Source organism: Chenopodium album, chromosome 14 (assembly GCF_948465745.1).
Source record: "Chenopodium album chromosome 14, dcCheAlbu1.1, whole genome shotgun sequence".
NCBI classification, from domain to species: Eukaryota; Viridiplantae; Streptophyta; class Magnoliopsida; order Caryophyllales; family Amaranthaceae; genus Chenopodium; species Chenopodium album.
Genome location: NC_137847.1, coordinates 44,079,221 through 44,106,797, shown reverse-complemented (window position 1 = coordinate 44,106,797; position 27,577 = coordinate 44,079,221). Strand labels below are relative to the sequence as shown.

The following is a 27,577-nucleotide window of genomic DNA, read 5'->3' as shown; positions in this document are numbered from 1 at the left end:
AATAAATTTTTAAAAGAAAATTTACTAAAAAAGGTAGATTGAACCATAACTAGGTTAGTTTTTTTTTTGGAAAAAGTTTCTTTTAAGATTATAACATCTATATCTATACTTAGTATTGAAAAACACAAACCACAAATCACTCCTATGCCACATGTCACTACAAATCACCCATATGCCACATGTCACCCTCTTAACCTTTCTTTTTAAAAACCCTTTTTAATATCAAACTTAAAATAAGGAATGTTAAACTCTTTATGCATTCCTTAACTTGCAAATTTAAGTAAAAACATAAAGTGTTTCATTTCCACCATAATAAAATATAGTTGATTAATTAGTACACGTTAATAAACAACATATGAATTACAATAAAAATAGTCTTTTCATCTCCTAAACTTAAAATATACTCCCTCCGTCCCTTTTTTACATTCCTATTTGTAAAATTACACGGGAATTAAGGAACTTGGGGTAAAACAAAGAATAATAAAAAAAAAAAGTACAATGGGAATTACAAGACATTAATTGATGTCTTTGAGTAAAACAAAGATAAAATAATATTTAATGCTGCACATGTCATCAATCCTTTGAAAAGAAAAAAGGACCAATAACATTTTTTTGGTGGAAAAAAAAAGGACCAATCATATTAATCTAAATTGATGCACATGGATTCTGAAAATAAAGAGTGAGAATTAAAAAATAAGAGTGAGAAAATAGATAAAGCATTAATTACAAAACAGAAAAATAGGGATAATATGGAATATTTGGTAAAAATTTACTTACTAAAAAATAAAAGTAGGAATGTAATTTTGGAATACCCAAAAAGGAAATCATGAATGTAAAAAAGAGACGGAGGGAGTAACTTAAACCAATATGTCATTTCATATCTAACAATGTCCATGTATATATGCCTAACTAAATTCCTTCCTCTTTTTCCACAATTCCGCACTCATTATCTCTTTGTTTTAAGTTTCAACAGTGGACTTCATTCACCTCATTGGTCACGAAACAATTACTTCGTATATTATATCAAAAGTTTCAATTATTGAAAAGCATACCTACGTATAATAATAATCTAAGCAACAACCCGTGCATCGAACGGGCCAAAATGCTAGTTTGTTTTTAAAGATTATAACCTAATATAGATTTATTCTTTTATAATATAATTTTTACAATAATAGGCCACAAACATATTTCAAACGTGACAAATAACAATGAATGGAGGGAGTAGAAAGTTAAATTGTAATTAATATCACCACATTATTATCCGATCCCTACCTTACAGGAACGGTTCGGGAAGATAGAAGAGTCATTAAGATTTTATCTAACAGAATTACATAAGAATATTGTCGGGTTGTGGTAAATCACCAAAGTTCAATTTGATGCATCAATAATATTCTCACAATCACAATCCTCCACCTATGGGAATAGTTTCAAGGAGGGTTTGGATGGTGTGTCAGTTTAATTTTAACTACTGGTAACAGAATTATGTATTAATAATATTGTCAAGTGAATTACAAAAGAATGTTGTCCATTTGTTATAAACCACCAAAATCCAACGTAACTTAATGCATCTTCTCCTAATTTTGATCCCCTACCTTATGGGAACGGTTTCAAAGAGAGGGCGAGATAGGTGTGTCAGTTTATTTTCAACTACTGGTAACCATATAAATATGTCAAATAGCGATGAAAATTTAGGTTTTTTTTTGTTATTGTAAGGTTGTATTTTCATATTTTTAAAGTTTATTTTAAATTAAAAGACTATTTTTTCATACTTCATTTACAAAATTAAGCTTAATCATTTCACCCGATAATTCTTTATTGAATTCAAATTAGGTTTTATTGGTTATAACTATTTTTCACTATTTAAAATTTAATGTTAATGATTGAAATTGATTTTTACGAATTTACCAGTATGTGTGTTTCATATGATGTTATCACTTATCAGTGCAAGTTTAATTTAATAAATAATTTTTAAATAAATCGGTAAATGAATTGTAATAAGTTAATATTCAATTCCATATAAGAAAAAAAGTTTAAATAAAAAATAAATATAATAACTTTAACACCGAAAGAGTGTTAATAAATTCATCTACTATTTAGGTCATGTTCTTTTCACCTTATTTTTGCTAAATTAAAATTATTTTTAAACTGAAATTATATTTATTGAGATTAAATTATCTTTTTTTCTTAACGTATATTAATTTACTAAACTGAAATAATTTTTGGATTAAACTTATTTTTACAGGCTCTCTATATATCTGTTCTATAGTTTAATGTTACTGATTTTTGCTACGTTGATTAAAACTTATTTTATTAAATTAAACTTGTACTTTTTTTTTCTACTCTTAACTTATTTTTACAAATGAAATTATTTTTTTACCGATTATTATTTGATCTGAATAAGGTGAAATGAACATTACATATAATTAAGTTATTAGTCATCTAATACAAGTTTTTAAACATACCGACTTTTGAAGTTTAGATTAAGATTTTAACATTTCATACAAAACTTTGAAATTTTTTTATAAGTTATTTTACATACCAGCTTTTTTTTTTTTTTTTAATTAATTTTTTGGATAGGTAGACTTATTGTGAAACATTATGAAATTGATTCACCCATTACTTTGTGATATTTAATACTCCATACCATTAATACATCTTTTAGTACAAGTATATATTATAATGAATTTAATAATAAGATCTGTTGTGTGTGTGTGTTTTTTTTAATGTATAAAATCACAAAAAAAAAAAATCAATTTAAATATTGTAAAATGTCAAATATTGCAATATTTTGTGATAAGAAAGAATGAAAAAAGAGCATATATACTCCTTGATGTAATAACTGACACAGTCAAACTTCGCACACATGATGATGCCCTATTTTGACCTTAATTTACTAAAAATTATGTTGTGAAACTTTATTTTTACATGTTTTATGATAGAATAGGTTGTTATTATGTTAATAGTTCCTCCGTTAAATATAATTGCAACAAAGGAATATTTTATGTCTCACAAATAATACCTCTTTGTTGCAATTGATATTTAACAGAGGAAGTACAAAACTATAGTCAATCTTAATATTTAAATAGCTAATGAAAAAATGCTCAATATGTCAATTATTTTGGGACGGCGGGAGTAATTAGAAAAAGGTTGTGATTAAGAAAGAATGGAATGAATTACATTATAAAAATTGGGTGGTTGAGTGTGGAACCAAACATGAGTTTTGAATATGTTACAACTCCTAAATGTCCTAATACAAGTAGAAGAAACATGAGTTTTGAATATATTTTTTTTTTTAATTGGTACAATGAGTAGGACCCTGATTAAATCTTAATTATCACGATTTTTTTGATTTAATATTTGTAAATCAGACACTTAAAATTAGAGTGGAGGGTAAGAGAATCTCTATCCCAAATACCATCACTTGGTAAGATTCAAACCTCAAAACTCTAAAATCTAAGGTAAAAACCTTACTAAGCGAGTCAATACTTTAATTTATTGGTTAGTTTTGAATATGTAACAACTCCGGATACAATTACATAAGTGAATAGTTTAGTACAAGTATTTTTATAATTGGTGCAAATTACGACACAGAAGAAGCCACCTGTCACCCTTTAAAACCAGACGGCTCACAGCATGCTGCGCGTAAGCCATGCACTACAGTACTCTCACCTCCTACCTCCTATTTATACCCCTTGTTTTTTTCTCACTCCAAATTACCCACAAAATCAACATCAAATAAAAATATCATATATTATATAATGAATACTAATTTAATTTTGCCATTGAAATATCCTGCTGCTACTTCTACTACTTCTATAGTAGAAGAGAAATTCTGTGCTTATTATGAGAGTTGGCTTAAGCAACTCGAACTTCATCTTCAGCAGCTTGTTTTAGGCCGCCACCCGAATTACGACGTCGTGGTGGCGACCTTGATAACTCACCACAAAGAGTTCTATGCGGCCAAGTGGGCCGCAGCTAGGGATGATGTGTTGTCTTTCTTTTCGCCTCAGTGGGCTAGCCCACTCGAGGCGGCTTTCACCTGGGTTACCGGGTGGAAACCCTCGACTGCGTTTCGCCTTGTCGAGTCACTCCGTAAGACCCGGGCACCGCTCACTAGCCTGAGCCTGCTCACTGATGAGCAGGCTAGCAGTGTTGCGGCGCTCGGGACCAGGATTAAGCATGAGGAGCAGAAGGTGGAGATGGATTTGGAGAGGCTGCAGATGGCTATTTGTGATTTGAAGATGGTGGGGTTGGCGAAGATGTCGAGCCGGAAGGATGTTAACGAGTCGAGCCGAGTCGAGGATATGGTGGGTGTGGCTATGAAAGGGTTGATGGATGGGATGGAGAAGGTTCTGAAGATGGCTGATTATGTTAGGCTTAAGACTTTGAAGGGGATTTTGGATGTTCTTACTCCAAGGCAAAGGGTTGATTTTTTGGCTGTTTTTGCTATGCTTCAAATTCAAATTAGGAAATGGGGCAAACAGAAGGCTGCTAATGATAAAACTAGTAATGATACTGCTACTGCTACTGCTAATAATAATGGTGATACTACTAGTACTATTGATAATATTGAAAATGTTAACCTTATTGCTCTCGTTTAACTGAGGAGTTCTTATACATACTCTGGTGCAAGGTGCATTCATCAATGATATTTTTTTGATCAGTTTGATGATTATCGCTCCATTTAATCATCAAATGAGCAAAAAAATAACCTTGAGTGTGCTTTTGTACTTGGGCGTGTATAAGAATTTTTAAGTTGAACTAATTAATTAAGAATCAGGTTAATCTAGTTTTAATGTTCTAGCTAGTACTAATTTTCATCTAGTTAAGTATTGGTCCTTAAATTTGGATCATAATAAGCAAAATCAGCTAGAAGCTAAGTTTCTCGTTGAATGTAATGCTATCTCCGGTCCTTGTGATATTAGTGTTGGAATAAACTCTAAATAAAATTAGTGTTATATAAGTATCTAGTTTGAATTTGTATTACTTTTACTCTCTCTTTATTTCAAGTCCATATTTATTTAGCCTTTTGGTTTAACTACATATATACGCTAACTTTCAACCAGGGTTTTATCATTTTTTTTATCTTATTATAAAGACAAATAATGTTGCTTAAAAAATGGATTAGTCTTACTGTATCTTAATATTGATTATTTTTGTTTAAACATTGTTAAAGACATGAATGGTACAAAAAACAATAATCAAAACACTTTATGTATTATACCAAATACTCTGTAATATACTATAGTCAAAACCACTTAGGCCCTTGTTTATTTTATATCTCCGCCGCACTCCACTATTTCATGCATGAGAAGTGAAATTGTTTCATGCATGAAAAGTGAGAAACTATGAAAAAGGTTCTCAAATTTGCCAAGTGTTTTTACTCTTGCTAACTACTACGTACGAAGAATTACTCTCATCTACACCACTATCCTATAAACATGTTCACCATTAATATTTTTAGTTGTGTAATAGAATAATCATAATCAAAAGTCAATACTTTAAAAATGGAAAAGATTTGCATGTGCAGACCTAGTTTACAATAATATATATTGCTGCGAACTTGATGTTCATATGCATGCAATTGTCGTTATGTTGAGCATAATAACCCTAATTTTAACACAACGACCTTAATTAAAGCTTGCATGTGTGACCTTAAATATATATTATTGTGAACCTAAATTACATACATGTCAGCTGACGTTACATTGAATATAGTGATCCTAAGTTTAATATAGCAACGTTTATTATATATTGATGAGTAGTATATCAAAACTTTTAAATTAAAAAAAATTCCTTTATGACCTTTATGATGATAATAATAATGAATTTCATTTTAACATATTAACCTTTGTTATAACATATTAAATTTTTTTATTAATAAAATGACCATAATATTCCTAATATAAGTGGTCTAAAATAAATTAATGTGAATTGAGTCTTTTTAAGAATTTGTATTTAAAATATATATTTGTCCAGATAAATTTAACAAGACCCAAATTGACTATGATTTTTTGTTATAATCTAGCATCCCAACTATAGAATGTATCTCTTTTATTTTATAAATTAATAATCCCTTGATCGTATGTGTCGAATAATCCATTTTATTTAATAAAATCACCTCTCTCATATTACAATTTTTTACAAAATATATAATAACTTATTTGTCTAGATTTTAATTATTAATTTAATGTTTAAAATACAATGTTTATGTATATAGGGAGGAGATAGTTATAGACATATTCATATATGCATTTTGGTACACAGAGATGTATGTTTACATGTGTGATTTTATTGTTTTTCATTTGAGGTGATATTTTTGGCTTATTTAAAAATTTTAAAAGGACATTATATATCAAATTATTATATTGTATAATAATCTAATCTTATAATAACTTTTCACATGATAAATTATTCTTAATTGGTAATCATCAGAAATAGTCAGAGAATGCATGTAGAGTTGGTAAATTGCACAAAGTATTAAAAAAACAAATTTTTTAAATAGGAAAATAATTTTTTTTTCATATGTGGTCTTACCAAGAAAGTTTCTATCTCACAAGTTGCAACTGATGAAGTATGAAACCCACTAAAGTCAGGTTACTTGTAACATTTTATCAGTAAATTATGTCATTTGCCAACTAAGATGTAGCTGGAAAAAATAAATATCATGTTGCATGCCCTTCAAGCGGTTAGGACTTACTCGTAAAAATCAGACCGCTTTAATTACCAGACAGTATAACCTAACAAGGTTTTATAATATATTTGTTTTTTTTATTATGTGCAATATAAGGGTATTATTTGTGAGATAAATTAAATATTTTTTTGTTACATATAATAAAAAACGGAAGTAATATATTTCTTTTATATTATATTAGTCTAAACATTTTAATTTGTGAACAATCAATAATTTTTAAAAATTTATTTAATTTGTGCTTTATACCTAGAAACATATTTAATTTGTACTTTATACCTAGAAACATAAATTAGTCATGTATCTTGTTAGATTTTTTACAATTTTATTTTTAAAATATAAACTTTTTTTGTATAGACTTTTTATTTGATAATTGAATAATGTATCTATATATATTGCACATATATTGCACGTATATTTCATGTATATAAACAAATTAGGTGTATGTGAGACTATGAGATGAGGGAGTAAAAAAATTGTGCAGTAACATTTTCTTAATAATAATTAAAATAATTGATTTTAAAATCATGTATTGGCAAACATTGTTACAAAAACGTAACAACTAAAATGAAACAAAAGACGACGACCTTGTTAAATTAGAGAAAGAGAGTTTCGATAAAAATTAAACTTATTTGACCGAATTAGATAGTTGACTATATAAAACAACTATTTTGGTTGTTTGGTAAAAGAATACTTTTACTGAGCTATTTGAGTTAAAATCCACTAATTTCAAATATAGAACCAATTAGATTAGTTGATTGAGAAATTTTAACCCTATGATATTTTTGTACTTATATTAAAGTTGCTATAATTTGCATCCTCAACAAATCTAATACTTATGTCTTTATTCATTTTACATGCTAAAGTAACAAAATAACTACAAGTTACGTTATTGGCTACCAAGCAATCTTATATAGATGAGCTCTTAGAAACAATGTCATGTACCAAACATGGCCTTATAGACTTATATGGCTTATAATAGAAGTCAGCCTACAAAATTCTCATGGCCTTAAAGACTTATAGTTGAAGTCTGGCCTACAAAAATCTCATGTTCTATCACTTATAAGCATAGAACTAATAATGCACTACAACTTATCAATCTAAATTTTAATTTTAAATGGAATTTTTATTACAAATATGCTGCTATTAAGTAGTTAATTCATAATTTTTTTTAATAACTTTAATTTTATCTCCTATTTTTGTAAGTGTTAATACTTCTTTTATATAATTGCAGAGTCAGTTAACCACAATCTCCCAAATCCACAATTCTCCAAATACTATTGATCACATTTTAAAATATATATATATATATATATATATATATATATATATATATATATATATATATATATATATATATTTTAATTTTTTTTTAAAACACCAGTAACTACCTTACCCATCCCACTATTTTTTAATTTTTTTTTTTTCAAGGGATACCAGTAACCATCAACATTTCACTTTAAATAGTTTTCTTTTGCATATAATGTATCCCGTGCAAAGCATGGGTTAATACTTTTTTAGTAAACCTATAGCCCACGCATCATTTTTTCACAAATTCTTGACTAAGGCGGTCTTTCATTAAGGTCACGGGGTTAATTAAGTTACCCTAGAAATTATTACCTTATATACCATTTTCTTAACATAAAAGTTAACCTTAAAAAACACTAATAATGTATTAAATTAATCATATTAGTCTTTATAGCATGTATTTATTAAAAATTACACATTAAAATACAATTAAAGTCATTATAAATTAACGGTGTATTTGGATTGAAGGAAATGGAGGGAAAGGAAGGAAAATGGAGAGATGAGGTATCTTTCATTTGGATAACAAATGAGGAAGGAAAAGAATTGGAGGGGAGAAAAATGGAGGGATTAAATTTTAGGAAAATGATCCCTCCTACAATAGAGAGATTCGGAAGGAAAACTCACAATTCTTCCCTCCCCTCCTCTTCTCCTCCCTCCCCTTCTTTTTCTTCCCCTTTCTTTATCCAAACACGGTGTAAAAGTTACCTGCCTTTGCATATTTTTACACTCTCACTCTTACTATTCATTACACCATCCACCAGTTCACAAACTTAATTTTTTCTTCATTCTTGAGCAAGCAGTTATGAAATGGATCGTCGTGTCATTCGGATGTAGTACACACAATAATTCTTCATATAAGATAATCGAGTTTTCAAGTAAATAAATTTCGATAGTTAATTTTAATGCAACATCACAAAACATTATTTTTCCAGAATCATGTTAACCATTATGCACGAAGCACGATCTCCTTCCATTCTTCCTTAGATTAGTCCACTCAATCAACATTCAATAAGACCAAACCATAAGTTATAATAAGCTTATAGCGTTTTTTATTCAAAGTTTGCATTTTCTACAAAACTTTAGCAGAATATTCCCCAAAATTCTTGGAGGGTAAATAATAAAGTTAAAGAAAAAAAAATCAATAAATAAAAATTGGAGAGTAACCAAAGAATTGAACTAATAATTTGATCAAATAAAAAAAAAATAAAAAAAAATAGAACTAGCATCACATTTCTTATCAAAAGTTTTTAAGAAAAAAGATTAAAATTACAAAGCAATCAATATAATATTCCAATTAAAACATCCTAATTAATAGCCACAAATTACTACCATAAATAGAGTATTATCCAAGTAACAATACACAAAAAGAACGGTCTTATTTTGACTATAATCCGCGCTTTTACCATCAATAATTGCTCTTGTCAAAAAAAAAAAAAAAAAAAAAAAAAAAAAACCATCCACTAATTTAGAAATCTTTTTTGTGATAAACAAACACAAGTTACAACTCTTTCTCTCTTGTAGGGCAAAATTTGATTGAATTTCCTTTCTTCATTGCCCTTCCCTTGCCTTCTTAGCTTATCGCGTTCTCTTTATCTCTTCTCCTACAATCATGGACAAAATGGATGAATTCGATTTCCAAATTACGTCCAACAATCATAACTCCCTTTGACAATCACACCCTACCAAAAAAAAAAAAAAAAAAAAAAGAAAAAAATTTCTAAAGGAGTTTGATCATAACATCCTATGAAAGAAATGGAGAAGAAAGGGACAATTTTGTTCCATAAATACGAGTTAGGGCGGTTGCTAGGGCAAGGGAATTTCGCAAAAGTTTACTATGCTAGGCACATTGTCTCGGGCCAAAGCGTAGCCATCAAAATTGTGGACAAAGAAAAAGTCTCAAGGGTTGGAATGATCAACCAAATCAAACGAGAAATTTCGGTTATGAGGCTCGTTCAACACCCTAACATTGTGCAACTCTATGAAGTCATGGCAAGCAAAACTAAAATCTATTTTGCCATGGAATATGTCAAGGGTGGTGAGCTTTTTAACACGGTTTCGAAAGGAAGGTTACAGGAAGATCAGGCAAGGAATTACTTCCAACAACTTGTTAGTGCTATTGATTTTTGTCATAGTCGTGGGGTGTACCACCGCGATTTGAAGCCTGAAAATCTTCTTTTAGATGAGAATGGTAATCTCAAGATATCTGATTTTGGCTTAAGTGCGTTGTTAGAGTCAAGGAGGCAAGATGGGCTACTACACACGACGTGTGGTACTCCAGCCTATGTCGCGCCAGAGGTGATCAATAAGCAAGGGTATGATGGGGCTAAGGCCGATATATGGTCATGTGGGGTCGTGTTATATGTTTTACTAGCCGGGTTTTTACCATTTCATGAAACAAATATTATGGACTTATACCGGAAGGTTAGTAGAGGGGACTATAGGTTCCCGAATTGGTTCCCATCCGAGGCCCGGAAACTCCTATCCAAGATACTTGATCCGGATCCTTGCACGAGGATAACGGTTTCCAAGTTGATGGAGAATTCTTGGTTTTTAAAAGGGTTCAAACATATGAATGGACCTAATGAACTAGAAGTTTCTCCTATAACTCCTAAGAATGTAAGCAATGTTTTTAATAGCATTGATTTTGGAAGCACTAGTACAAGCAATTCTCCTAAGAAAGAAGATGAAAATGTAGAAGATACCAAAAATGTAAGTCCTATGAAGCCTACATGTTTAAATGCTTTTGACATTATCTCCCTTTCACCGGGTTTTGATCTATCCGGCCTTTTCAAGAAGGACCAAAACAAGCACCAACCGGAGGCTCGATTCACTACCTCCAAGCCCCCCTCTATGATAGTCTCAATATTCGAACAACTTGCTCATGTAAATAAAAAGTTTAAGATCCATAAGAAGGATGGAATAATGCATTTGGAGAGTAACAAAGAAGGGAGAAAAGGGCTACTTAAAATTGATGCTGAGATATTTGAGGTAGCACCTATGTTACATGTACTAGAGATCAAGAAAACAAGTGGTGACACAATCGAGTACAACGAGTTTTGTGACCGCGATTTAAGGCCTGCTTTAAGGGATATAGTTTGGGGTTGGCAAGAAAGCAATGCACCACCATACATTGCTCAGGAACAAGTGCAACAGCAGCTAGAACAAGCTGTTTAAGGGAGTTTTGTGAGGCTTTAATTTCGACATTGAAGTCTTTCCCATACACGGCTAAACTCGGGTACTTGGCAGCTGATTGAATCAATTTTGAAGCTTTTGATAAGTTGTTTAAGTCCCTTACATGTTTCTATGATTTCTTCCAGAGTTTATGATGGTTGAATTGAATGGTTTTTGTATATGTAAGAAAAAGAAAATACCTCATTACTAGAAGCTAAGCCCACAATGTGTAATTGTGTACATACACAAAATAATTAAAAACAATGTGTAATTGATGTAAGTGCACATAAATTTTCCACTTGTGTTATTTTTGTTTCTGTCTGGATCCGATTACCCGAGAGTCCGAGCCTGAGATCCTGATACTCCTATCGGCAAGCTGAGAACCTACACAATGGATAGAAGTTAGCTAATCCCGGGGTGATCCGGGGATAACCACTCCGATGGTATAGTTAGAATGTGTTTAAGAAAAAGAAGATAAGCAAGAGAGAGAAAGGAGAGAGAGAGAGAGTAATAAATGCCTACCATTAATGAAGCTTAACCTACTATTTATAATAAACCTCATGACAGGTGGCTACAAAGCATGCAAAGCTTTTCTTGCCAAGTGTCAAGCTATTGCTGCCACGTGCCGAGTACCGACAAATCGATATGTCTGCTTTATGGAACATATCAGCCTATTCAATAGTTACGTTGGGTTCATATCCATATTTATTAAGATGTCGGCCCATTTCACATATCATCCCATACAATTTTGTTGCTAATTTTGTTGCTTATATAGCTAACATTGGTTCATTTGTGGAGCCAAATTACAGAGGAATGGGAAATTATTAGACATGTTAAATTGACACATTCATATTATTCTCATATCTACTCTTTAGTAATAATAGTTTGGTAAGACAATATATGCAAATTATGTTTAAATAAAGAACGAAGTAAATTTAAATAAATTATGATAAAATAAGCTAGTAATATTTTTTAAGTAATAAAGTAAGCTAAAATTACACATCGATCATACCAGGTAAAGATTGAAAGATTGAAATATACAGTAATTTGGTATCAAAATATCTCTGATGATGTAATATTTGAAAATATTTGAAACAAAAAATTAAAACATTCAACTTACTACTTTAAAAAAAGATGCAATTAAGAAGATCATTTTATACAATGTAAACCTATTTTCCTCGTTCTGTTATATAGGGTATCACAATAGGGTATCACGAAATAAGAAGATTTATTGTTTTAAAAATATACTAGGTTAGATCCCGTGCTATGCACGGTGGTCTATAGTTATATACTTCCTCTGTTCTTTTTTACTTGACATGTTTCTTTTATCATGTTTGCCAATGCAAAACTTTAACGATCAATAACTTTAATTCTCCATAAGTAAAAATTACAAAAGTTATATATAATGATAGTACTTACTGAGACGAATTCAAAAAGATCTCACATAAATATGTTTTTTCTTACATACTATTCACAAAAGACGGTCAAAGAAGGGGTGGTGAATAGTGTAAAAGTCAAAGCGGGTCAAGTAAAAAAGAACGGAAGAAGTATATACTTATAGATTATTGATTGATAAGTATTATAATAAATTAGTCGAAGAATAATATATTATGTGATATGTTAATTTAGTATTTGCATTTTTTTTTTTAATTGTAGCATCTAACATACAACTAACAGTCTTAAATAAAAGTAGGCAAAAAATCTGAGCAATTTTTTTTTCTTATTGTAAAACAGGTCACAAATTATTTTAAGAATATAATTTTTTGTTTATGGTTGCCCAAATTTTTTTAAGAATTTTAGAAAGATTTGTAAAATCTTTTTATTTTGGATATAGTAATTACTACATTAATATAAAATATGTATAAAAATAATATTATATTTTGTAAATGATTGGTTTCCTTAATTAATACTTTGTAATTTTTTTAATAAATAAAAAAAAATAACTAAGGACACACTAGGAGATAACACGTGTTATTGCTGATGTGTCTTTTAGTATATAGTATTGATATTGATAATAACTGGAGTTATTCTTATAGAAAGCATATATCCTGGTGAAAAAATATATATAATATCTTAATATTTTAACTCAATTTGAATGTTAGCCATCTAATTTTAGATGTTACAGAATCAATGAACTCAAAGTTGGATTTTTTTTAATTAAAATAAATAAATAAATAAATAAAATAAAAATATAAAAATATAAAAATATAAAAAATAAAAAATAAATAAAAAACTAAACTCTTATTTTGTGATATATTGGGTTGGGGGTTTAAATTGGGGGTTTTGACGGGTCAACTATCATATTATTAAAAACCTTACATATAGGACGGGATTTTAACCCGTCATTAATACATTGTCGTTAATGAGCCTAATTTTTGCAGTGAATGTGGAATAATTTATATTTTCACAAATTCTTAAATGAACCTGGTTTATACTAATTTATTGTGGACTACTAATATTAGAGAAACTATGATTGTTTTATTAGTAAAAAAAAAAGTCACTATTATAAAAATAAGGTCATTATGTTGAAATAAAAGTCATTTTGATAATATATAGGCTATAAGAGGTTAAATTTTTTTAATGAAATATTTTATATACTGGTCAATATGAAAAATAAAGGCCACTATGTTAAAATTAGGGTTATAACGTTGTATTCAAGTTCACAATAATATTAAATGTTATACAAGTTTTAATAAAGGTTACTATGTTAAAAATAAGGGTCACTATGTTCAATATAATGTCAGTTGCGTGTGTATAAATATCGGGTCCACAATAATATTGTTGTGGACCAGGTCCACGCAAGTCTTTCTGTTGTATTTTTATATAATATGTATAAATTTTGAGACATAAACTTTTGTGTGTGACTGGTCATACCGTGTGGCTAGCTAACACACGATTAACTACCCGGTCCCTGATCAGATAACCCCTAATACCAAGTAATCCCTAATGACCGATCAAGTAACCCATGACCTACCAAGTAATCCCTGATCAAGTAACCTCTGACCAAGTAACTTCTGGCTGACCAAGTAACCTCGGTCATTTTTTCAAAAAAAAAAATATGGTTAGCTATATGGTGTGACCAGCCACATATAAAAGTTTGTGATTTCCTAAATTCTATAAAATGAATTATGGTAAAAGCCATGAAAATTGTCTACTTCCTATGATTTTATTTTCAAAGAATAAAATAATATTGATAGCAAATTAAAGGGTTCATATTACTGCTTAGGAACCAAACACATTTTTAACCAAAGTATTGGCGTTCCATGTATAATCATTTTTTTTTTTTAATTTTTAAAGACGATTGTTTATTTGGAATTTTCATTCTTGTGGAAGTATGAAATCAATTATTATTTGATTTGATATATTTTTGTTATTACTTATCGAAATTAAAACAATAACTTTTTTTAATCCTAAGTAAATAAATCGAATTTGCTTAATTAGCCTCATATATGTCAAAATAATCCGAAAAGTCAAGTTGTCTCATGGTCTGACTAAAAGTATGTGTAGCAATCCATAAAAATAATAATCCCTAAGCACAACTCCAGTTGAGTAGCAGTGCCATATAAATTAAGCTTACAATATCCAACCGAAGGGGGGGCAACATTTACTTAAAAACAACTGTTACACAATATGTACAACAAATATTTTCTTTCTAACTCAACTTAATTTTTCTCTTCATTCAACACTTACAAACAAATTTTGTAATAGAATCCGTGCAAATTCATATTTTGCACATGATATGAAACAAAGGTAGGTTTTATTTTCCCTTGTATGTAAGTTTGCAAAACTAACTAAAGGTTGCTATTCACTACTCCCTCCGTCCTAGAATAATTGAGACTCTTGACTTTTTTTAATCAGCTTTGATCATCTTCTATTGCTCTTATATAAAATCATATTTTAATAAAAACTTGATATTCCAATAAAACTTAACAATATATCCAACAACTTACTTATTAACATTTTATTTTATGTAATAGCAAAATAATATGGTCAAAGTTGAATTTAAAAAAAAAAAAAAGTAAAGCTTGTCAATTATCTTCTAACGGAGAGAGCATAAAATTTTGTAAAATTCGTGCGTCATACGGGACCTAAGCTAACTCAGTCTAATATACTACTTTCATTTCATATTATTTGTAACCTTGAATATTTTCACAAATAATACTCTAAAATTACAAATAATATAAAACGGAGGGGTAACATATTCATTTGCACCAAAAAGAAAAGAAAAAGAATTCATAACGCACACATGATATTTGCTCTGGAACCTTGATACATCTGGCTAAAAAAGCCCAATATACTAAGCATAAATCTTTCATACCCAAGACCCCAACCCATCAATAGCACTAAGCCAACGTACAGTATACACTTTCTCTTCTTATTATTACTAGCTCAGATTCCCACCGAGTAATATTACTAAAATATGATAGTATTATTGTACTAGTTTAGTTACCCAGCAAAGTTTGGTGGAGTTGGTGGGGAACTCACCTTGTAACTTTGAGGTCACGAGTTTGAGCCCCACCAACTACAAAAGGTTTGGGAGTAGGGGGATTCCCTTACCTCCCCCCTTTACTCTCAAACGATGACCTGCGGAGCTGGGTTGACTAAATCTATAAGAGGTGCCGCCTTATTAGGGTCCTTCTTCTTACCTTAAAAAAAAAATGATTTGTGTGCCTACTCATTAGTTAATTGAGTTATAAGAAAAGATTTAATGTTAAATACGGAATATTATAATCATGTATTATACAATATAATTCGTAATTTAAATAAAATTTAAACCTTATTTCTAAGATGCTAGCATTAATTTACTGGTTTATCTTTCATTAATTATTATTATTATTATTTAAGAACTAATAATGAATTGAAACCCCAAAAACATACAATAGTACAATACTATTAACATATAGAGTAGGAGGAGATAAAAGTTTCTAGAAAATGAAACAGTCTAACCACTAATTTTTAATTTATTTTTAATCCATGGAAAATTTGTCTAATTAGTCTATTGTCTTAAAAAGTACTTGTTACCAAAACCATTTACGACGCTTCTTTTAAGGGATTCGTTTCCTGTTCCTTTTATGAAAGAATGTTATATATACGTTAAAAGTAACGGAGAGTGTGAAATAAGACATCGATTGAATGATCCAATGATCCACATTTAGAAGTCGTCATATAAACCAATTCGAACTAAAAAAGAGTCCCTTATTCGTGGGAGTCTAAAGATAAAAAAGAATAAGGGCTAGCAGTATGGCAGAGAGTTGGAATTAATTCGAATGATAAGATCTCAAACAATAAGGAACGAGGAAGATCAATGCCTTTGAATTGTTCGAGGGAATATCTGCCTTTTAAAAGTATCGGGTATTCTGATATATGATATCTCTTTAACATTAGTTTAAACACTCTCTAGGAGAGCAATATCCTTTAATTGTTCCGAGAGAAAGATGTTTTTTAGTAGGTTTAAGATAGGTCAATACTCGACCGTTTCTTACCTTAGGGTTAAACCTTCTTATTTTCATTGAACCGGATAAAGGAGATCCTTGATCGACCCTAGCAAACCCCAATTAACGATATGCTTGATTGGAGTAAGGGATCTCTTGAAAGGGACACATATGTGTTTAGTATAAAGAAAGTAAGGAGCAACTATGTTCTTAGTGTAAGTTAGTGTCGTTAAATACAGATTTTATCAAAACTAATGAAACAAAACCAGCTATCTTCCGTTGCTATTCCTAAATCCGACCTCGATCAAACTCCTATTACTGAAGCTAACGAGTGAAACGAGCATAAGGATATCATAAAATATTTTAGAAAATATGCAATTAATCTACTAATTCCAAACCTTTATTTATCTCGAAAAAAATTGGTGTTACCAAAAGGTTTGGAGGGAATTATTTTTATTTTTTATTTTTTTATTTTTTATTTTTTATTTTTTATGAGAAGTTGATACTTGTATAGTGATGATGTTAGCTGTCATTACTTTAGTTAAATATATAGATTATCACTCCTCCATCTTATTATTAATTACCTACATACTTCCACTTTATACCTTATAACATACAGAGTAGTAAAATACTCTTTAAAATTGGTGCCCACATATACTTCACACATGGTTTTTCAATATTGTCACCATTAGAAAGAATTTTTTTTTTTTACTCTTTATAGTTATTCTCAAATCTTGATGTACTTCACACATGCTTGTTATACTTTCTTCATTTACATTGAAATTTGTAAAATATGATAAATGTGCACTTAATAATAGGACAGGAGGGTGTATAATTAATTTTTAATAAGATTAATTAATTGACACATGATTATATCTTGCATTAAAAGTGTAAATGAGTTTATATGTTCGCGAACTATTCACGAACAAGCTCTATCAAAACTTGTTTCATAAGTAACAAACAAGCTTGAACAATGATCTTAAGCTTGTCAAATAAATAAATTCAGCTTGAACATCGTGTTTGACTCAATAATGAACATGAACTAGTCGTTTAAATTTCATCTATAAGCTTGTTCACGATCGATCAGAACTCAATCAAATCTTGCTTAACCTTGAAAAAATCTTTAATACTACATATATAAAAACTGCTTTAGTATATTTATTTACTTCTTCCGTTCTTTTTTACTTGACCCACTTTGACTTTTACACTATTCACCACCACTCCTTTGACCGTCTTTTGTGAATAATATGCAAGGAAAAACATATTCATGTTGGATCTTTTTGAATTCATTTGAATAAGCACTATCATAATATATAACTTTTATGATTTTTACTTATGGGGAATTAAAGTTATTGATCATTGAATTTTTACATTGACAAGCGTGATAAAAGCAACAAGTCAAGAAAAAAAGAACAAAGGAAGTACTTTTACTTGTACAAATTTGTAAAAATACAAATTATTTCATCCTTAGCATAAAAGCTGCAATATTGTCATTTTCTATAGAAAGAAATTTCTTATGTAAAATTAACGAATAGATGCATAAAAATTAAATGATGTTAAGAGTTAATATTTTCAATATAGTGCATATGAATGTCCATACTTTAGTTTTTCATTGCAATTAACCTTATTGCCAACCCCTAATGTTATAGTGTTGTAATAGTAATTTGCACTCCGTACTATAAATAGCCATGTAAATTTACTTATATGATACACACAAATATTACATTAGAGTAATATACACAAGTTGCAATTCTATTGTTCTACATCTCTAACCTTATTCTCTTAGGACTTGTTCACATTTACTGAAGTGAGCTGAGCTGAACTGAACTGAACTAATTGGAGCTGAACTGAACTGAACTGAACTAAATAGAGCTGAAATACATATTTTATGAGAGAGGAAAATTAAGAGCTGAACTGAACTGATTGGAGCTGAACTGAATTGAAGCTGAATAAAACTGAAATTAAGCTGAAGTGAACATGTTCTTAATCCTCTAATTTCTATATATTTCTTGACAAAAGAAATCATTTTTGTTTTTTCATAAGCATAACACACTAGCTTTTTTACTCCGTATAAAATGAAGTACTACCTCCGTTAACAATTATTTGCAACAAAGGGGGTAGCACGGACTCCTAGGCAAAACTTTTAAAGTATGATTATTGAAAAATAAGAGCACTTGGTTAAGTATTAATCCTACTTGAAAAAAAAATTAAACAAAAACCCATAACCACCGACACCAAGAACCACTAAACCCAAAACCACCGACAACCACTAGAATAACCAAACCCACCGACACTTTAATTTGAACCTAAACCACCACTGAAATCCGACCACGAACCCTAGCCAAAACCACCGAAACCCGAGCACAAACCCAACAAACCACCCATGAACCCAGCCAAAACCACCGAAACCCAACCAAACCCAGTAAACCACCACAAACCCAGCCAAAACCCAGAAAACCACCACCGAACCCAGCCAAAACCCAACAACTCCAACCAGAAACGACGAACCATCACCCACGCCACCCACAAACCACCAAAATCCACCCAAGAATCACCGAAACCTACCCACAAACCACAAAAACCACCCACAAACAACAACTACCACCAGATCTACCGAACCCACCCACAAACCACCAACATCCACCCACAAACTGAGATGAGAGATGACGATGAAGAAGAAGATGAGAGATAAAGAAGGAAGAAGATGAGAGATAAGAGATGAAGGTCTGATCAGAAGGTCGAAGAAGATGAGAGATGATGATGATGAACTAGAGATAATGATGATGAAATAGAGATGAAGATGGAGGAGAGAGATGGTGGGGAGATGAAATTAGGATTAATTTGATTTTTTGGGGAAAAAAGCTTAGATGATTAAGTTAGATTAGGATTATAATAATTTGTAATTATGTGTAATATTATGGGTTAATAATTTTTAAATGAGGGTATTTTGGTCATTTTACCAAAAAAGTTATTATATTAAAAAAGAAATAGTTTGTTGCAAATAATAAGTAGCACCCTTTTTTGATAAATGTTACAAATAACTGTTAACAGAGACAGTATATAAAAGGAATCATCTTGTTCCCACTTCCCTCCCACCAAAACAACAAAAGAAAATTGAACAAAACCACTTTCAAGTTTCAACACTTGAAAAACACAAAAAATTAAAAAATCAAACCTAACACACTACCTAGCTTTTACTCACTCCAAAACAGACTATTCCATTTAACATACATTACATTCATTCCCTCTCATCTCTTCTCCTCTCTTCTCACTTACCCCAAAAACGCCACCAATGGAGGAATGCCATCACCTCCTTGCCCTCCTCCTCCTCCTCATTCTCTTCTCACTCGTCAACGCCGTTAACTCCACTTGCACCACAAACACCACCTCCACTTCTCCCGCCGACGTCGAACTCGTCCTTAAAGCCTTCAGTTCCGTCTCAGGGTTCAACTCCACCCACTTTCGCCACCAATACAGCTACACATTCACCAAAAATACAACCACTAGAACTAATAAAAAATGTTCACTTCCACCAATAATAATAACTCAACTTAACCTCTCATTTCACAATTTAAGTGGCGCCATTTCTTGGAAATTCCTTAAAAACCTTTCCAATTTACAAACCCTAGATCTCTCTCATAATTACCTTAAAGGGTCTGTCCCTAATTGGGTTTGGTCCCACTCTTCTCTCCGAAAAGTCAACCTCTCTTCCAACCAGTTCGGGGGTAGTATTGTCATTCCACATTCGCCATTTTCAGAGCTTCAAGCTGTTAATCTTTCTCATAATAGGTTTACTAAGTTGGCTAATTTTTCTGGGTTTTTCAATTTGACTTCTCTTGATGTTTCTCACAATGATTTGAGGATTTTGGAATCTGGGTTTTTAAGAAATTCGACAAAGTTGGAAACTTTGGATATTTCTCACTGTAATTTTTCTGGGAAATTAACACCCATTATCAAAAATTTGAGAAATTTGAAATATCTCGATGTTTCAAACAACAATTTAAAGGGTAAATTTCCTTTAGATTTTCCGCCATTGGAGAAGCTCGAGTATCTTAACATTTCGGTTAACAATTTCAGCGGAAATTTCTCAAAGGAGAGTAAATATTACCATAAATTTGGTAAATCCGCATTTTTAAGAGCTGGGAGTTTCAATTTTTCCAACAATTTGGTAACAAATTCGAAAACCCCACATCATAAAATGGCGAAAAGAGAGAAACCCATGAAAATAAAACAGGGGAAAAACAGAGCAAAAAAATCAAGAAAAATGGGGTTAAAGTTGATCATAGGAGTGTCGTTTGGTTCAGGAGCAATTGTCGTTTTGATCTCTGCTTGTCTGTATCTCATCCACAGGAGAAGAATAGTGGGGAAGAGTAAAAAAAAGTGGGTAATTTCAAAGCCAATTCAAACTCCATTTAAAATGGATAAATCAGGGCCGTTCAATTTCGAGACAGAATCAGGATCACAATGGATGGTTGAGATTAAAGAGGCTTCATCTGCTCCTGTTGTGATGTTTGAGAAGCCTTTGATGAGTTTGAGTTTCAAGGATTTGATTGCTGCCACGTGTCACTTTGGGAGGGAGTCACAGCTGGCAGAAGGAAGGTGTGGGCCCCTTTATAGGGCTGTTTTGCCAGGTGAGCTACACGTGGCAATTAAGGTGTTGGAAAATGCTAGAGGAGTTGACTGTGATGAAGCTATTGCTATGTTTGAAGATTTGTCAAAGCTTAAGCATCCTAACTTGTTGCCTATTTCTGGTTACTGCATTGCAGGTTAGTTTGTTGTTTCTTCTTTTGACCTCTTTCTATGTTTATACTTGTCTTAATATAGTCAAATTGGTGAAAACTTGTATGCATTGCGTGTATTGCATTACGATATTTGGGGCGCGATCAAGTGTTTAGTCTTAAGATTGATTTTTTAATGACCTGCTCTTGCTAAAAAGTTAAAACGTGTCAATTAATACTGAATGAAAATTATGTGTAAATATGTGACAAAGTTATGTGTTATTGGCCTATGCTATTGATATTTTAATTCAAGAGAAGTATTTAATTATTTCACTTTTTATCTCTGTCCTTTTATATTACACATATAAGTATTATTTAAAATTGTACAGAGTATTAGTTACAACGAAGGTACAATTGTACAAGTCCCTACTTCATATGTATCTCTTAAAATCTAACAACTATGCATAATTGCATTTCAGTGATAGTTCACAATCTAAATTATACCCGTCATTTAATAGATTGATTGAGATTTGCATTGTTGTGTTATTCTAGTGTTGTTTATGAACTTTCAAAATTTGGACTTGCGTAGCGTACATTAAATGAGCTCACGGAGAAATACTGTGTTGTACTACCTCTGAAAATTGTCTTACTATATAGATTTATTGCATGGTTGCATAAATCACGTTACGTAAGGATAGTAAATACATGCAGTGCCATCATTACACTTCGAAATATGTGTCGTATTAGTTGAATTTCGTTTTATTTTTTGTTTTTTGGGCATACCTCCTTCCCTAACTTCTTTGTACATGTGATAACAAAGTCAAGGTCTGTGACTGTGATGCGCGCTAAATTACAACGGTGAGTAGTATATTTATTTGGAAATTGATTATGATCAACATACTACATACGTATAACTTAGGCAAAACCTTTGTGACTGCGATGTGCAATTGTGCATTAGATTACAAAACGGAGTTGTAGTATGTGTAGGGAAATCAGATGAGTAAACTCCGTATACCTTAGAAAAAACCTTACGTGTTTATAGTAAGGCGGACTTGGAATAACTTATTATAAGATCATGACGGGGTGTTACAATATAATAAGGTTTTGATTGTGTTTCGGTGTTTAGTTTGTTTCATGCTTAGTTGCTTACACAAGTACTTTGTATTGGAGATAATATATACAAGTATACTTTACATAGGTTTATTAGAAATATATATAATTCATGAGCTTTACATGCAATTTTTCCTTTAATTACATATCTTGTCTAGGAACTTTAGAATTTGATAGCAAGATCTTAACTTTTGGTATTTTTATTTATTTATATATATAGCTAGGGTATGTCAAAGGTGTATGTGTTGAGTTTATTCTCATTATCATCACTAATTAAGGCAATTAGTCATTCTTTATTCATAAATTAAAAAAGCAAAGTTTCTTTTAGAAATTAGTGGAGGGAGAGGAATGAAGAATAATTTAGATAGGGTCTTGGTGATGACTAAATGTCTTTTGGTCATCAATCTTTTTCCTTTTTCCCTTTATATCTTTCCTTCATTATCAAAAAATAATGTTTAGGTATTTATTTAATTTTGTGAATAAAAAATGACCAATTCAATTTCCCTTGTCAATTGCCATTGATAAAATTGAAAGAAGTCCTCAAAGAACATGTTTAATGACTTATATTTTCATACCAACAAAAGTTGGCTCAATTGGTAAACAACTTGATGTCGCTTAAGGGAGGTTTTGGGTTCGAGTCTCATCGTATGCAGAAACTCTTATTGGGAGACTCATCCACCATTATCCAGGTGTGCTACCCGGGTCGAATCCGGATGTAGTCTGAGTTAAGTTTCGGGAGGGGATCCTAAAAAAAAAAGACTTATATTTTCATAAATAAATGTCCCCATTGATCCTGCATTCTAACCAGACTTTGCGGCACCCCTGGAAGCAAATCCGCTAAGGAGGGGCTGTGTCATGACCGTTTTCCTTGGTCATGAACTTGGATTTGTTTGACGAGGCTTTCATCTTTGATGAAGTGGGGGAGCGCCAAGGAAACGTAGCCTGAGACTTGTGACTTTGTGACAGGCATGGTATAGCTACTGACCAAATAGATTGTAGTCTTTAACTTTGAAGAGATTTTTCTACTATAAATCTATAACTAATATCAAGATTATTTCTGTTGATGTCTTTACATACTATTCTCATTTAGGTTAGTTGCTACATTAAACATTTATCACATTAGTATTTTTCAAGTGTCAACATTGATGTCTAATTACGGATAGAAAGAGTATATATATTTCAAGTGTCTAGCAATATAGTGACAGTTTTGTTTTTGTATAAAAATGTGGTTATAGTTATAACATTAAAATACGTCTCTTTGTCACCTTAAAACAATTTGGTTGATACAAGTCATTTTCACTTGTTTAATGAGTCGATAAAAGATCTTTAATTTGTTAAACAAAACAGGTTATTGTCTAGTGACAAAGACTTTTTTATTCTTTAGAGTTAAAACTACAACATAGAATCTTTAGCAGTTCAACGAGGTGTTCTATCAACTACTTTAAGGCCCTGTTTGGTGGTAGCGTTTAGCGTTTTGACCAGTCAAAACACTACTAGAAAAAAATTGAGAGTGTTTGGCAAGGTAGTGGTTCGAGTAGCGGTTAGCGATAAAGGTAGCGTTTAGGTAGGTTTTTTCAAACATTAAAAATAGTAGCGTTTAGAAGTAGCGGGTAGCATTTGGAAAATTTTTATTAATTTTTAAACAGTGTTTATATGAATTTTGATATATTTTAATATTGCAACCGCTACTTTTGCCAAACACTCGTACTATCAACCGTTACTTTGACAGCTAACCTCTACTCACTACTAATTGAACGCTACTCGCTAATGTAACAGTTACCCGCTACTCGACAGCTAAAAGCTACCCACTACCGCTATTTTTGCCAAACAGGACCTAAATAATGTTTACTTGTAGAAGTTTATTATCTTGGTCCCTAATAAAATGTAAGAAAAACATACAATAATATCATGTAAAATCTTGTTAATTTATTCTGTCATGTATTATCATATGCAAATAAACTATTTGTAATTTTTTTCGTACCAAACTAAGGGTCTGTTCTCATTGACTGAACTGAACTGAACTGAACTGAACTGAACTGAACTGAAATGAATATTTTATAAGAGAAGGAAATTAGGAGCTGAATTGAACTGAACTGAACTGAATTGAGCTGAACTGAACTGAACTCAGCTGAACTGAACTGAACTGAACTGAACTGAATTTCAACGTAAGAGAACAGACCCTAAAAATACATCATTACTTCGTAATAGCTATTAGCTAAAGAGAGTATGACAATCACACTCTGACGGACGTAAAGTTTATTTAAAAACGAAGGGAGTAATGTACTAGAAATGTTGTAAAGATCTATGAGCGAGCTTGTAGCCTTAAATGACACTGGTAGTGAAGAATCTAAGATGGTTGGGGAGGCAGTGAAATTAAATTTGAAAATGGACTTGTATATGTTAGTTGAGTGAACTTGAAGACATTACATTAAATTTTTTTTCCTACCCTATAGTACCAACACTACTACGGCCTTGATTTCATTGTTCCTTTTCCATCCAATAATTGTCAGCTCTCATCAATGCAATTTTTTCTTGTTTTATCAACTCATAATTGTTACTTCATTAATGCTGTAATTTTTTTCTATCTTTTCTCATATTTTAATAATAATTTTGCCAGGGAAGGAGAAGCTAGCATTGTATGAGTACATGTCTAATGGTGACTTGCATTCTTGGCTACATGAGCTCCCACCTGGTAGGCCTAATGTCGACGATTGGAGTACCGACACGTGGGAGCTCCAAAATGACCCCGAAGCGACTCCGGATATTAACACCGCGTCACCGGAGAAAATTAATTGGCTCATGCGCCATAGAATCGCGCTTGGGGTGGCTCGTGGCCTTGCCTACCTTCACCATGCACAATCTAAGCCCGTGGTCCACGGCCACCTCGTGCCCTCGAATATCCTCCTCACTGATGACCTAGAGCCTCGTGTTGCGGACTTTAGCATGCATCGAATAGAAAATGCTGGGTCCGCCGAGGATGATGTATATGGGTTTGGACTAATTGTGATCGAGTTAATGACTGGTCAAACAATTGATTTAGAGACAGTAAATAAAGTGAGAAGATCAGTCAAGGATGGCAATGGATCCAGACTCTTAGACCCAAGACTCAGACTAGACAATGACTCGGCCAAGGGAGCGGTCGAGTGCCTACGAGTGGGGTACTTGTGCACGGCAGAGAACACTAGTAAAAGGCCTACAATGCAACAAGTTGTGGGTTTACTCAAGGATATACAACCACGTTAGCTTTGTTCTATTCACATCGTTTGAGATACACGTAATGCAAAAGCGCGTGAGAGTACATAGAAATTGAGGGGACCAAAATTAGTAATTTTACTCTTTTGCTTACGGTCCCGAAGAGAATTACTCTTTTGCCCCCACATCATCTTTCTTAAAACAAGGTGATTATTCTTCAGGTGACTTTGCACGCGCCTCAACACCCGTGTGGCGCGCATTACTGTTAATTTCATAATCCAAGTTTTAGGACATTGTTATATTAATATTGTATCCTTCATTTTTGCTTAATTATGGGTTTTTATTATTTTATATTGATTAATTAATTAATTAATTGTATGTATAGAACAAATCGAGGAGAATGTAAAAATTAGTAAAAAAAAATGTGGACAAAAAAGAGTGGGAGCAAGGTAAGATAAGGAAGGAATCCCACTAATTGTTTGTCTTTTTGAAGTTTGTATGAGTAAAAGAATTTTCAATGATTAATTCCTTTTTCTCATTTTGTGCCATTTTAAAATTAGCGTCTTTTTTGGCTTTTTGTCTTTCTCAGTTTCCTTTTGTTTCTTTTGGCTTGATTTATTCGTAGAACCACCTTTAAGAAATTTCAATTATGAATAAAAAAAAGTTACATTCTTGAATGATTGGAAGTGATAGGACACTTGCAATTTTTAATATCATAATTATGAAATTTAATAAGTAAAAAGTTGGATTTTTTTCCCGCTTTTGGGTCTAAATAATTTATCTCTTAAAAGCGATTGAGTGTAATAATCATTCATATATATTTCTTTTGTACCTCACAAATGAATTTATTATGGCAATTTTGAAATTGTACATAGAGAGGTCAAAATAAAAGTATGGAGTTTCCAAAAAAAAAAAAAGATCAGAGTTTAAGTTTAATTAAGTAGGTCAAGTACTCGTAGTTAGGATTTGTTCTCTTCAACTTAATTTCAGTTTAGTTTAGTTCAATTTCTAATTTTCTTCTCTCAATAATTATTCAGTTCAGTTCAGCTCAGTTCTGTAAATTTGAACATGCCCTTAATTTTTATAACAAACTAGGGTAGCCAACGCGCACGGTGCGCGCATCATAGCTAGTTATATCCGGAATCTCTTTCGGTTTCGCCTTACGTCACAAATTTTGTTATTGACAGCATAATGAGATAAATATAAAGAAATATATTTAGGGGTATAAATGTCCACACATTATTTTTAAGAGTTAAAATAAAGTGGTAATTATCATTAATAAAGTTAATAAATAAATAAACATTTTAGATGGTATAAATTGTCCAAATTAAACACTATTCATTTATAAAACTTGTATATATTAATGAGGATATATATGTAAATACAAATTTTGATGGATAACACTATTCATAAGAGTAAGCTTGTACTTTTTATAAGAAATAAAAATAATAATGAGAGAAATAAATTTAGGGGTATAAATGTCCACATATTATTCTTATGAGTTAAAATAAAGTGGTAATTATCATTAATAAAGGCAAATAAATAAATAAACATTTAATTAGATGGTATAATTGTCCAAACACTATTCATTTACAAAACTTGTGTATATAAATGAGGGTATAAATGTAAATACACATTTTGAAGGGTAAAATTGGTATAGCACTATTCATAAGAGTAAGCTTGTACTTTTTATAAGGTAGGGAAATTAGTCAATTATATATGAAAATTAAAAGCTCATACTTTATAACAAAATCTCCAAAATTTTAATATTTAAGTAGGGATGGATCAATGGAATCTACTATGACTATGGTAGAGCAACTCTCACCCTAGATGGGTTGGATCTATACAATACAATATTATACGTAGTATAATATACTATGAATAAGAACTATATATGAAGGATGTATTTTACATAATGTATTACGCATAAGAACTCTATATTAATTCAAATCTCA

At 31.2% G+C, this 27,577-nt stretch overlaps 3 protein-coding genes across 3 annotated transcripts; all 3 read left to right on the top strand.

Annotated features, from left to right (window-relative positions):
- Positions 1-3,730: 3,730 nt before the first annotated feature.
- Positions 3,731-4,601, top strand: LOC145578116 (protein DOG1-like 4). The gene has a single exon (XM_081635506.1). It carries the CDS (start codon positions 3,759-3,761, stop codon positions 4,599-4,601), a length of 843 nt encoding a protein of 280 aa, XP_081491632.1. The 5' UTR covers positions 3,731-3,758.
- A 5,093-nt stretch (positions 4,602-9,694) lies between these two features.
- Positions 9,695-11,173, top strand: LOC145578115 (CBL-interacting serine/threonine-protein kinase 20-like). The gene is made up of 2 exons (XM_081635505.1): positions 9,695-10,557; positions 10,636-11,173. The coding sequence occupies exons 1-2, from the start codon at positions 9,743-9,745 to the stop codon at positions 11,171-11,173; spliced, it is 1,353 nt and encodes a 450-aa protein (XP_081491631.1). The 5' UTR covers positions 9,695-9,742.
- Positions 11,174-19,716: 8,543 nt separating this feature from the next.
- Positions 19,717-26,176, top strand: LOC145579293 (calmodulin-binding receptor kinase CaMRLK-like). Its single transcript, XM_081636545.1, has 2 exons — positions 19,717-21,368; positions 25,048-26,176. Exons 1-2 carry the CDS (start codon positions 19,895-19,897, stop codon positions 25,671-25,673), a joined length of 2,100 nt encoding a protein of 699 aa, XP_081492671.1. The 5' UTR covers positions 19,717-19,894; the 3' UTR covers positions 25,674-26,176.
- Positions 26,177-27,577: the final 1,401 nt, after the last annotated feature.